This window comes from Narcine bancroftii, chromosome 6, assembly GCF_036971445.1.
Source record: "Narcine bancroftii isolate sNarBan1 chromosome 6, sNarBan1.hap1, whole genome shotgun sequence".
Classification (NCBI taxonomy): Eukaryota; Metazoa; Chordata; class Chondrichthyes; order Torpediniformes; family Narcinidae; genus Narcine; species Narcine bancroftii.
In genome coordinates, this window is record NC_091474.1 from 123,551,519 (window position 1) to 123,565,478 (window position 13,960).

The following is a 13,960-nucleotide window of genomic DNA, read 5'->3' on the forward strand; positions in this document are numbered from 1 at the left end:
CAGATCAGAGGCTGAGTATTCCATGATTTTGCTTTCCCAAACTGTTCGAGTTACACTCCTAATAAAGAATGTTCCATTACACTCCATGGAATGCAACTCTAACAGTTTGCGATCTTGATCGGCAGCCCTGACCTTTCATTTCATTTACCACTATTACTACGTGACTCCAGTGTACACTGTTGATAAGATGCTCTTCAGTGGTAGAAGCAGCTCATTAATGACTTGTCAAGCTCAGTTTGAGATGGGCAATAAATTGAGAGTTACATCCAGATTACAAGGATGAATTAAAAAAAGCTCATGCTGGACTCTCGGCTCTAGGTTTATATGACTAATATTTCAACATCCTGAATATCTGTTTGGTACCACCTAAAGTAATCATAACAAGAAATAGGAGCAGGAACAAGCCTCAGGTCTTTTGAGCCTGCTTTGCTAATTAACCTCAGCACCATTTTCTTGGACTATACCCACATTCCTTAACCAATCTTTGTTTCCAATGAATTCAATGACTGAACTTGCACATTCCAGCAGGGGGAAGAGAAGAAAAATGTAGTGGCAAATGGAGATATTTACAAAGGAATTTACAGTTGGAGGACAAAGATCCAGTTGTTGTGGGAACCAACGACATACATAGAACCAGGAAAGAGGTTCTGCTGAGGAAATCTGAGGAGCTAAATTAAAGGCAGAAATGAAAAAGCTGGTAATCTCTCGATTACTATCTGAAACACTTGCAAATTGGCACAGAATCAAGAAGATTAGAGAGTTAAATGCATGGCTCAAAGATTGGTGTGGGAGAAGTGGTTCTAATTCATGGGAAACTGGCACCAGTATTGGAGCTGCTCAGTAGGCTCCAAGTGAATTATGATAGGACCTGGGTCCTGACGAATCGCATAATTAGGACTGTGGACAGGTAAATAGTGTGGAGGGCGGGTTTCAATTGATTGGAGAAGGATGGATAAAGTGAAAGAAGTGTGGATAAAGTCAAAGCTTTTAAAGAAGAGTAGAATATTTAAAAGTGCAAAAAGGCAAAGATTACAGATTTTAATAAGAAGGGCACTGGTATGGTTATGAATAAATAAGTCTTTAAAAGAGATTGTGAGGATTTAGTGTAGGTCACTTCACAGAGTAACACTTCATAAAAGACATCTCATTTAAAATGAAAGAGCTTTGCTGAAGCCAGACATTCAGGCTCCAGTTGGCTTTGTAAAAGACAATGGGACTGTTTTGGAAAGAATTTCAAAAGCAGATGCAAATGAAAAAGTCCAGGCTCAAGTGCTGATAAGATCTTTCAAAGATTGGGTATGGAGCCTTGGGAGAGGTTTTGGTTTTAACAAGCAGAGAAAGGAAAAAACAAACAAGATTCTTCTCTCACAGAGAGAGAGAGGTCAGTTCTACAGTAGCAGTTGAAACTGCAAAATGGTCAGCTGGCAGGCTTGTTGGAAACACCAGTTTGAAGACGGGTTGTGAGTTCTGAGTTCAGCCTGTTCAAAATCCTTGTAGCCCTTACAAGAGGAAATGGCTGGCTAGAGTGTTTCTCCTAAAATAAGGGAAATAAGAGGAACTCTGTGGTGACCTGGAAGAAGAGATTATCATTTGGAAAACCCATGATGGGGCAAGTTTCTTCAGTAAGACACTGAAATGACTGATTGGAGGAAATCAGTTCTGGGTGTCCAACGAGCAGAAAATATCTCTCTTAAACTAACAAGAACCTTCAAGAGAGGTAACAATTTAACTTTAAGCACCAGAGCCTGGTGGAGATTAATAAATGTTAAATTCTGTGCACAGTATAAAAATGACCTGAAACCTGTGAACTTGGTGAAAAGTGAATGATTGGACTGTGAAACAAAGAACATTCCTGAACATATACATATTACATACACTTGTGCTTAGAATTAAAAGGGGGTTAAGTTAATAGTAATAAGTTAAAGTTTAATCCTGTTTTTATGTTTAAAGAAAATTAAAAGCAAGTTCTGTTTAAGTAACCATTGACGGTGAATTTCTATTGGTGCTGGGTTTTGGAATCCTCTGGGTTCGTACAAGCTGAATGTCTGTGGATTCAAAATAAGGTCAGAAAACTTGTGCAAATCAGGGTTAGTGAACTTACAACCATAGAACATTACAGCACAGAAACAGACTCTTCAGCCCATCTAGTCTGTGCTGAACTATTTTTCCACCTATTTTTACACTGACCTGTAACCAGTCCATAGCCCTCCAAATCCCTCCCCATCCATGTACCTGTCCAAATTCTTCTTAAATGTTTACCACTTCAGTTGACAGCTTGTTCCACACTCCCACCACTCTCTGTGAAGAGGTTCCCCCTAAACTTTTCTCCTTTCACCCTTAATCCATGTCCTCTGGTTTGTATTTCACCTACCCTCAGTGTCAAAAGCCCACCCTCATTTGCCCTATCTATAACCCTCAGAATTTTAAATATCTCTATCAAATCACTCCTCGTTCTTCAAGGGAATAAAGTTCTAACCTGTTTAACCTTACCTTGTAACTCAGTTCCTGAAGTCTGGGCAACATCCTAGTAAATCATCTCTGCACTCTTTCAATCTTATTAACATATTTCCTGCAGAGAGGTGACCAAAACTGCACACAATACTCCAAATTTGGCCTCACCAATGTCTTATACAACTTTACCATAACATCCCAATTCCTATAGTCAATACTTTGATTTATGAAGGCCAATATGCCAAAAGCTCTTTTTATAATCCTATCCACCTGTGACACCATTTTCATGGAATTATATATTCCCAGATCCCCCTATTTTATAGCACTCCTCAATTCCCGACCAGTTAGTGTATGTCCTTTCTTGATTTGTCCTTCCAAAATGCCACTTGTCTACATTCAATTTCAGCCCATTTTTTCCAGCTGGTCCAGATCCCTCAACACAATTTGAAAGCCTTCCTCATTGTCCACAATACCTCCAATCTGTGTCATCAACAAACTTGCTGATCCAATTTACCACATTAGCATCCAGATTACTGTTGTAGATGATAAACAACAATGTTCCCAGCATCGATCCCTGATGCACACCATTAGTCACAGGCCTCCAATCAGAGACGCAATCATCCACCATCACTCTCTCACTTGTCCCATAGAGCACATGTTTATCTCACCATAAATACTGAGCTTCTGAACTTTCCGGATTAGCCTCCCATGTGGGATCTTGTCAAAAGCCTTAATAATGAATAGAGAACTTACACAGCCATTCCTTCAAACTTCCTGATAACCGCCTCGAAAAACTATACAAGATTGCCATGTTGACTATCCCCAATCAGTCCCTGGCTATCCAAATACTTGTACATCTGATTTCTTAGAGCACTTTCTAATAATTTATCAACTACTGATGTGGGGTTCATTGGCCTATAATTTCCAGGGTTACTTTTGGAGCTTTGTTTTAAAAATGGAAAAACATGAGCTACCCTCCAATCTTCTGATACCATACCCATGGCCATTTTGATATTTCTGCCGGCACCCCTGCAATCTCTACACTAGCCTCCCTCAAGGCCTGAGGGAATATCTCATCAGGCCCTGAGGATTTATCCACCATTTTTCCTTTAAGACATCAAGCACCTCCTCCTCTTTAATCTGTACAAGTTACATGTCCTAATTACTTGTTTTCCTAACTTCTCATGACTCTGTACTGCCAGTTTCCTGAGTAAATACTGATAAACATTTCTCCCCCATCTATTTTTGCTCCATACATAGCCAACCATTCTGATCTTCAAGGGACCAATTTTGTCCCTTACTGTCCTTTTGCTCTTAATATACCTGTAGAAACCTTGAGGATTTTCTTCACATTGTCTGCCAAAGCAGCCTCAGGTCTTCTTTTAGCCTTTTGATGTTTTTCTTGCATTAAAAAAAATACTCCTGAAGTACCTCATTTGCTCCATGTGGCCAACACTTGCTATACACCTCTTCTTCCAAAATCTTTCCTGAAAACCAAGGTTCTGTATGCCTGCTAACTTTGCCTTTAACCATGACAGGAATATACAGATTCTGTATTCTCAATATTTCACCTCTGAAGGATCTCCACTTACCCTGCACATCCTTGTCCAAAAACAACTATTCCAATCCACACATTCTAGATCCTTTCTCATTTCCTCAAAATTGACCTTTCTCCAGTTTAGCCCGGGGCCACACTTATCCTTCTCCATAATTAACTTGAAACTAATGGCATTATGATCACTGGACCCAAAATAATCCCCTATGTATATTTCTGTCACCTGTCCCTAAAAGGAGATTTAGTATTGTCCTCATCCTAGTTGGTACCTCTATATATTGATTTAAAGAACTTTCCTGAATATATTTGACAAATTCCAAGCCATCCAGACCTTTTACATTAAGGGAGTCCTCGTCAATATGTGGAATGTTAAAATCTCCTACTATCACACCTTATGTTCCTGCAGCTGTCTGCTCTCTCTACAGATTTGCTCCTTCAATTCTCATTGAGTATTGAGCAGTCTGTAATACAACCCCATGAGTGTGGTCATACTTTTCCCATTCCTCAGATCCAACTATATAGCCTCAGTAGATGAGCCCTTTGGTCCATCCTGCCTGAACACAGCCTCTCCTCCCCCTTTCATCCTCCCATTCTAATCACGTTTGAAATAATAGAAGCCCAGGACATTGAGCTGCCAGTCCACAATCAAGTTTCACTAATGGTCACAATGTCATAATTCCAAGTGCTAATCCATGCTCTCAGCTCATGTGCCTTTCCTATACAATACTCCTTGCATTGAAATAGATGCACCCGAGAACATTTCCACCACATAGAGCCCTTTGACTTCTAACATTACATGCAATTTTTACATCATCTTTTACCTCCTCCACACTCCTATCTGCTCTGGCACCCATCCTCCTGAAAATCTAGTTTAAACTCACACCTGGAGCAGTGCCAGCAAACCTTTCTACAAGGATATTAGTTCCCCTCCAGTTCAGATGCAAACCACCCTGTTCCCTGGAACCGAGCCCAATGATCCAGAATCCTGGACCTTGTCTTTAGTCACATGTTAAGCTACATTATCCTTCTATTTCTAACCACACTAGCTTTTGGCATGGATAGCAATACTGAGATCTCAACCATAGAGGTCCTATCCTTCAATTTTGTGCCTAACCTCCTAAACTCTGAAAGATCTCCTTCCCCTTCCTACTCACTTCTTTGGTCCCTACATGGTCCACAACATCCTGCTGTTCACCCTTCATCCTGAGAATGCTGTGAACTTGATCTGAGATATCTTGGAACCTGTCACGGGGGTGGGGGGGGGGGGGGGAGGAAAGAACATTAGCATCCAGAAATCGATTCCTTCCACAGAACCTCTCATCTGTCCCCCTAATAAAATCCTCTATCACTGCAGCTCACCTAATTTCCTCTCATACCATTTTATCCACAGGACCAGACTTTATGCCAGAGACCTGATCACCATGGTCATCCCTGCTAGGCTATCCCCTTCAACAGCATCCAAAATGTCCTACCTATTATTGAGGGGAATGACCACAGAGGCTCCCTGTTCCCTTTCCCTCTCCCTCTCCTGATTGTCATGTCTACTCTTCTCCTGCCTCCTAGGTGTGACTTGTGCCACAAATCAGTAAAAGGTGTCTGATTTTGTGGCCATTATAGAAGTATGGTTGTAGGATGGAGAGGATTGGGAATTAAAAATCCAAGGATATCATGTAATACAGAAGGGCAGGCAGGAATGTAAGGGAGATGGAGTAGCACTTAGTTCAGGATGAGATCGGAGCAATTGTGAGATGATACAAGATCTATGGAGTAAAATGTTGAATCCGTCTGGGTAAAGATTAGGAATAGTAAAGAGAGTTAAAAAAAAAAATCACTGATAGGAGTTGTTTATACAATAACCCAAGAAATATCAGAGGCATGTAAGAATGCAGTTATCGTGGACTTTCACATACACAGAGACAAGGTGAATTAGGTTGGTCGAGGCAACTTTGAGGAGGACTTCGTAGAATGCATTTGTGATAGCTTTCTTGAACAGCATGTTACTGAACCTACAAGAGAACATGCTGTCTTGGATCTGGTCCTGTGGAAGGAGACAGGTAAAATAAGCGATCTTGTAGTTAAGGATCCTCTTGGAAAAAGTGATTACAGTATGATTGAGTTTCTTAAACAAATGAGGGGTGCAATAGTTTGGTCTAGAACCAGTGTATTATGCCTAAACAAGGGAAACTACAAAGGGATCAGGGAGGAGTTGGCCAGTGTAGACTGGGAATGCAGGCTATATGCCAGGACAGATGAGGAAGAGTAGCAGACTTACAAAGAGATTTTTCATGGAGCTCAACAAAAGTATATTCCAGTTAAAGGCAAGGACAGCCAAGCCTTGGATAACTAAGGTAATAAAGGAAGGGAATAAACTAAAAGCTTGCAAGTTCAGTCACAAAGAGAAGTGAGAAACTAGAAGATTGCAAAAACTTTATGAAAAAGGATCAACGCAAAATATAAAAAAAAGGAAAGGCAAGGTTTTTGTATTTATTTAAAATGGAAAAAAGTGTTTAAAGTGAACATAGGATGAGAAGGGGAATTGATATTAGATAACAAGGAAATGGCTGAGGCTTTGTATTGCTATTTTGTGTCAGTCTTCACGATGGAAGATATGTCTACCATGATAAAGACAGAGGTTATGGATGTGATGGATAGTGAGGACCTGGACACAATAGCTATCACAAAAGAGGTAATACTGAGCAAATTTGTGGGCCTAAATATATCCAAGTCCCCTGGTCCTGATGGAATGCATCCCACAATACTGAAACGGCAGAAGTTATAGTGGAGGCTTTAGTGACAATTTACCAAAATTCTCTTGGAGGATTAGACACAGCAAATGTCATGCCATCTGTAGTTGGGAAATGCTTGAAGCTATAATTAAAGAAGAAATTGCAAGGCATCTGGACCAAAATGGATCCATCAGGCAGATGCAGCATGGATTCAGCAAAGGTAGGTCCTGTTTGATAAACTTACCGGAGTTCTTTGAGGATATAATGAGTGCAAAAGATAAAGGAGAACAGATGGACATTGTTTACTCAGATTGTCAGAAAGCCTTTGATAAGGTTCCAAATAAAAGACATCCATAACATAAGAATGCATAGAGTTGGGGGTAATGCATTAGCATGGATTGAGGAATGGTTAACCAATAGAAAGCAGAGAGTTGGAATACAGGGATGTTTTTCTGGTTGGCGATCAGTGGTGAGCAGGGTCCTGCAGGGGTTGGTGTTCATGATATACATTAGTGATATGGAAGAGGAGTAGTGTGTAGTGTATCCAAGTTTGTTGATGACACTACATTGAATAGAAAAGCAAATAGAGCAGAGGATACAGAGAGTCTGCAGAGAGATAGAGATAGGTTAAGTGAGTGAGCAGGGTCTGGCAGATGGATTAATGTTGGTAATGTGGTTAATGTGAGGTTATTCACTTTGGAAAGAAGAATGGAAGATCAGATTATGATTTAAATGGAAAGTGACTGTAGCCTGCTGATGTGTAGAAGGTCTTGAGAATGCTTGGGCATGAATCACAACAGGTTGGTTTGCAGATGCAGCAGGCTATCAAGGTCAATGGAATGTTGGCCTTCATTGCGAGAGGGATTGAATTTAGGAGCAGGGAGGTTATGCTGCTACTTTACAGTGTACTGGTGAGGCTGCATCTGGACTACTCAGTGCAGTCGGTCTCCTGACGAGGTTGGATACAATGGCCTTGGAGGAAGTGCAGAGGAGGTTCACCAGGTTGATTCCAGACATGAAGAGAAATTGAGTCACTGGAGACTGTACTCCCTGGAATTCAGAAGAGTGAGAGGAGATCCATCTTATAGAAATTTATAAAATCATGAAATTATGAAATAAGAGAGGTAGGTAAGTTGTTTCCATTGGTAGGGGAGACCAGATCAAGGGGACATAGCCTCGATTCAGGAGAGTAGATTTAGGACAGAGAAGAGGAGGAACTGCTTTTCCCAGCGAGTGAGGAATCCTATTAAATTCTCTGCCCATTGAAACAGTGGACTATACCTCAGTAAATATATTTAAGACAAGGATGGATAGATTTTTACATAGTATGTGGAAAAGGCAGGTAGGTGGAGATGAGCCCATCATATCAGCCACGATCTTATTGAAAAGCGGAGCAGGCTTGACAGGTCAGATGGCCGACCTGCTCCTATTTCTTATGAATCTCCCAGATAAGAGAATCACAAAGGATTACCTCTCTGTGAGTGAAGACATTTCTCATCAGCTCAGTCTGCAACACCCCATCCCTCATTTTCAAACTGTCCTCTGGTCTTGGGCATCATGGTCCCTGCAATCTTACCTGTCAATGTTTTCAACAATTTAACAAGTTTTGACGAGCAACATTTACTTACATTTGGTGACATATTGATAATTTAATTATTTTTAAATTAGGAGATACAGCATGTTAACAGGCCATGCTGCCCAAATACACCCATGTTAACTGAAATGACCAACCCTCCATGTGGTTGGAATGTGGGAGAAAATCGGGGCACCTGGATGAAACCCATGCAAACACGGGGAGAACATACAAACAGTCAGCATCGGATTTGAACCTGGTCGTTGCACTAACTGCTATGCTAACCAAGCTGCCCAAAGTGACACACATTTTGATATATTTTCATAAAACATTCACAGAGTATGTTAAGATTTGAAAAATAAGAGAAAATTTCCTTTTCATGCCTTACCTCAGTTCCCCAGTCTTTCATCCTGGCCAGGGCTAGTTCTCGCAGGTTTCCATGTTCCACACCAGAAGTGACTAGAGGCATTGGAATATCTCTGTAAATAATAAAAGCTAAATAACCCACCACAAAGGCACACTCATCAGACTAACTACTGATTACATTGTATTCTGCAAAAACAGTTCTCAGTCCACAATAAAGCCAGAAAAAACTAGAAAGATTCAGGTCAGGTAGCAACTGTGGTCATTTCACCATCACTATCCTTTTGCCAATGTTAAACTGCTCTCCACAAATCTTGCTGAGTATATCCAACATTTTCTGCTTTTATTTCAGATTTCCAGCATCTCCAGTAAGGAAAGAATTAGTATTCTAAGCATGATTATAACTTTGCGATATCTAAGTGGCAAATTCCCCAAATCGTTCTTTTATTAAGATGGTTTATCATTGATAGCATTTGCAACTCAATGAAGGGATGCCTCCTGTTACACATCAATACATCAGGGCCCTGGGTGTCCCATCAGGCAATTTCAGATCAGCTACCTGTCAGTCAAATTCAAAGCTCCTAGATGGTGGTGCAATGGATTACTTTTGTATTTGCTATAACATTAGAGAGTTTTAGTTTGTAACTTACCTTCACAAATCCAGGACTTCAGTCCTGTACTGGTACGATGCTTCATTTTTAAAGATGTTGCATTTAAAATGAGAGGCAATCAGTGGGCCTACATTTTAAAGAACAGCCGAGGAGTTGTGTCAACATTCTTTTCCTTAACCAACATCAGCAGTTAAGATAGCTTGTCATTTGTCAAATCTTGCTGTGCACAGAGATTTCATTACAATACTTCACCCAGTAGAACACAACAGTAAAAATAAAAAGCTGTCATCTCCTTAAAAAAAAGGAAGCACCTTGAGGGAAAAAAATGGGGAAGAAAGCACCTGCATCTATTTTCATGCTAAATGTGAGGTAAACGTGTCAGGATGGCTGCACATGGGCCATCCTATATGCTGAAATAGAGGAGCAAGCTGCAGCTGCTTCGGGCATTTCTGTGTAGACCATAACCAACCCTTCCTGACCCACAATACAAGTCATTAAACCAGAGTACAGACCCAGAATGAAAGCAATCCTTGGAAGGGAGTATTCAAACTGGGGAATAAGTTCTTTTGGTATTACCACAGGCAGTTGGAGTCATGCTGATGAAGGGGAACGTGTGGGAGTGAAGGTTCAGTACATTCCTCCTTTTAATATCACTAATTTACCATAGCAGAGATGGACTGAACTTCCTTTTGGCTTTAGTTCTCTGGTGCCTTTCATATTGCAGTACTTTAGTCAAAAATCCACAGGTGCGAGTGATTCATCATCTTAAGCTATGGGTTTCACTTTCACTTGTCAATTTAAAATCTACTGAGCTACAGAACTGAAATAATGTCCTTCCATGTAACAGTTATTTTATCGCACATGTACTGGAGGAGCAGTGACCTATATGCCAGTGCAGATGGGTCATAAGTCATTGAATACAACAGTAAAAATAACAGACTTACTTTAATAAGCAGACATCACAGAAAGAGTGCAATTGATGAACAAGAAGCCAATAAATTTAGAGTGCTGCAGGCACAAATGATGTGGGAATATCATTCTTTGCTCAGTCCATTTTAACACAGGCAATAAATTCTATTTTTCAAAGCACCAATGCTCTTAAGTTTAAAAAAAATTCAAGCATGTTTCACTGGACAGAGCACAATGATCTTTCGTCAATAAATTGCCTTTCGGCCTATATTTATATATATTTATCAATCCCTGAAGAACAAATCATCTCGCTCACCGTGCAAACTTTTGTCACCACTGTGAGTACAATCCGACCTTCTATCGGATTATGTCATGTGCAAATTTAATTTTTTTCTATTTTCTATGATAAATAAAAACTCCTATGATATTAAATCAAAAGATGTGTGGATGGAACCATGAAGTTGCAAAGAGGTGTATTTTAAATGAACAGGAAATACTGTGGAAAATAGGAATTCAATAGTGTGTTTCGTTCCAAGAAAGAAAAACAAATACTTCCTTGAGCACAAGTCTGGGATCCATGCACGCAATTGAAAATTAAGGTGCATTTGCCTCGGAAAAGCGTTCCGAATACAAGGAGAAGGGATGCGGTACTGTTTACTACAATTATGTTAAAAATAATAGGTTAAACTATCAGACCATATTGGACATGAACCTGTTCAAAGAACTGAAAGGTAATTTAACAGAGATCTTTAATTTATTTATAGATTCAACTTGATCAGTGTAGAGAGGTGGAGAAATCCAAAACAGGAGTTTTTAATTTCAACCAAGTCACTTATGAAATCAGGTCAAGCAAATATCTCAAAGGCGGAAGAAAATGGCGTAAGAAACAAACTGCAGGAAGAACTCAGCGCATCTTTTGGGGATAAAGAGAGCAGGAAGAAATTATGAATGCTTCTGGTCAAGACCATACATCAAGACAAAGTCCTTTTATAGTGAAAATTAGTGATTTGTAAAGATAGGTTTTCTCTGCCTTTAAATTGCTCCACTTACCTCCAATAAAAGGTCCAAAGGATTGGCTGGTTCAACGTTCCCTCCACCCGAGGGGCAGGGCGGGGTAGAGTCAGAGGTGGAGTGAAGTTGCTCCACCTCCTCCATAAAAGACTGCTGCTGAATGCAGCTCCAAAGGGGAGGGCTGATCACGTCCAACAGGAAGGTAAGATGATTGACGTTGCGCTGATAGCCCTGTAGCCCCACTGTGCTATCACAGAGGACCAGGTGGAGCTATCAGGCCGTGCTTGCTCACGCTCCTGACAGGGCTGTCAGGTGGCAGGAGACTGTCAGGCAGTAGAAGGGCGGTGCTGTGGTAGGGCGGCTACTGCTGAGCTATACATCCGCCTCCTTTTGCCCTGGGAAACTGGCGCACTGCTCTTGGCTACAAAAAAAAGGACTGCGCAATCTGCCTTTTCAGTCCTCAGCATAAAAGGTAAATTTGCCTTTTTAAAAAAAACATACAGGTAATAACGCAGCTTTTGTGCATAAAAGCTCCTAGAGAGAGTGGAGAGGGAGGCTGGACGGTGTAAAGAGGAGGAGGTGTGAGGCAAGAACCAGTAGGTGATTGGTGGACTGAGGTGTGAAGGATAATGTGCAGATGGGAGCCAGGTGAGACAGGGTTGATGGTGGAGGCAGCAGCCACAAGGTGATAAACAGGAACAAAGGCTTAACCAGTATAGGAATCGGATAAGGGAGGAAGGTGATAATGGGAAAGGGAAAGGGCAGATGGAATCAGTTGGGGCGAAACACGAAAATCTGTAGTTGGTGTGATTGTAGTTAAAAACACAAATACTAGAGGAACTGAGCTGGTGTTGCAGCATCCATAGGAGGTAAAGATATATAATTGAGGGTTCGGGCCTGAACCCTTCTTCAAGGTATGAGTGAAGGGAGACAGGGGAGAAGGAAAAAATAGGCAGGGGAAGAAGTGTAGACCAACAGACAAGATGTATAGGATATGGGTAGGAGGACAGGAGAGAGGAAAGGTAAAAACTGATTGAGGGAGGGGCGTTTTGGCTCTGTGAATGGAAAGGAGACAGAGAGAAAAGAGAAAAGAGTCAGTCATAGGGAAATGAGACATAGGGATAGAAGGTGGAGAGACTAATGGAAATCAGAGAAGTCAATGTTAAATGCCATTCGATTGGAAGGTGCCCAGACGGAATATGAGGTGCTGTTCCTTCAATTTGCGGGTGGTCTCAGTCTGCAGTGCATGAGACCATGGACAGACATGTCGGCAAGGGAACGGGACATGGATCTGAAACGCGTGGCCACTGGGAGATCCACGCTACTACAGTGGATAGAGCTGAAGTTCTCAACAAAGTGATCTCCCAGTCCGCGTCCAGTCTATGCGATGCTGAAAAGACAACAACGGGATGCAGTAGATAAACCCCTGCAGATTCAAAGTGAGGTGTTGCTTCACATGAAGGGCTGTTTGGTGCCCTGATAGGTGGTGAGGGAGGAGATCTGGGTGCCAGTGTAGAACCTCCTGTAGTCACAGGGATAGGTGCCAAGGGGTAAATTGATGGGAAGGGAGGTGAATGAGTCATGGAGGGAGGAGTTCCTGCAGAAGCTGGAGAGAGAAGGAGAAGGGAAGCTGTATCTGGTGGTGGGATCACATAGTAGGTGGTGGAAATGGCAGAGGAGGATGTGTTGGATGCAGAGGCTGATGGAGTGGTAGATGAGGATGAGGGGAATGATGAGCAGGTAATGCACGATAAGCACGAGCGAGTTGATGGTGGTAGAGGGGAAGCCACGTTTTTTTGAAGGATTTCTCATGATCTGGCATGGAAGTCCTTGCCCTTGGAACAAATGTGATGGAGATGGATGAATTGAGAGGAGGAATGGAATCCTTACAGTGGACAGGGTGGGAAGAGATGTAGTTGAGGTAGCTGAGGGAGTTGGTGGGCTTGTAGAAGATGTCTGTCCAGAGTTTGTTTCTTGAGATGGAGAAATTGAGAGAGGGGAGAGCAGTGATCGAGTGAATTTGAGGTCAAGGTGGAAGTTTGCAGAAAAGTGGATAAAATTGACAAGCTTGGGTGCATGAGGCAACACCAAAGCAGTTGTTGATATAGCGAAAGAAGAGTTGAGGAGCCTTGCCTGTGTTGGCTCATAGCATGGACTGCTCCACATAGCCAAAGCGACGGGCATAGCTGGGGCCCATGCAGGTACCCATGGCAACCCGTGACTTAGAGAAAGTGGAATGAGTCAAAGGAGAAATTATTGAGGGTGAGGACAAGTTCTGCCAGCCAGAGGAGGGTAGTGGTGGAGGGGGACTGGTTGGGTCTTTTGTTGAGAAATAAACAAAGGGCTTTAGGCCTTCAGTATGGGGGATGGAGGTGTATAGGGATTGGTCATCCATGGTAAAGATTAGGTGGTTGAATTCAGGGAACTGGAAGTTGTTAAAGTGATGGAGGGCACATGAAGAGTCCTGGATGTAGGTAGAGAGGGACTGGACTGGGGGAAAACAGAGCTGAATTAAGCTGATACCAGTTTGGTGAGGCAGGAGCATGTGAAACAATGGGTCTGTCGAAACAAATGAGTTTCTTGGGTAGGAGGTAGAACCGGGCAGTGCAGGGTTGGGAAACAATAAGGTTGAAAGCCATGTGCGGTAGATGTCTGAAAGTGTTGAGTTCAGAGACTTATAATTATATAACATCTTTATGTTGGTTACAAGGACCTGCTGAGTTCCTTCAGCATTTCTGTGGAATTAGTTGGGGGTCAGCGA

At 41.8% G+C, this 13,960-nt stretch overlaps 1 protein-coding gene across 5 annotated transcripts in view; it reads right to left on the reverse strand.

The window, feature by feature from the left end:
* The window catches only part of elp3 (elongator acetyltransferase complex subunit 3), a 147,886-nt gene that overhangs the window by 42,593 nt on the left and 91,333 nt on the right, over window positions 1-13,960 (reverse strand). For all 5 annotated transcript variants that reach the window (XR_011340272.1, XM_069885914.1, XM_069885912.1 and 2 more), the window contains one exon: window positions 8,694-8,784. Coding sequence is in view for 4 of the 5 variants with exons in the window: in XM_069885914.1 (XP_069742015.1) it covers window positions 8,694-8,784 (91 nt within the window). In the remaining variant the exon portion in view is untranslated. The remainder of the gene's footprint in view (window positions 1-8,693; window positions 8,785-13,960) is intronic.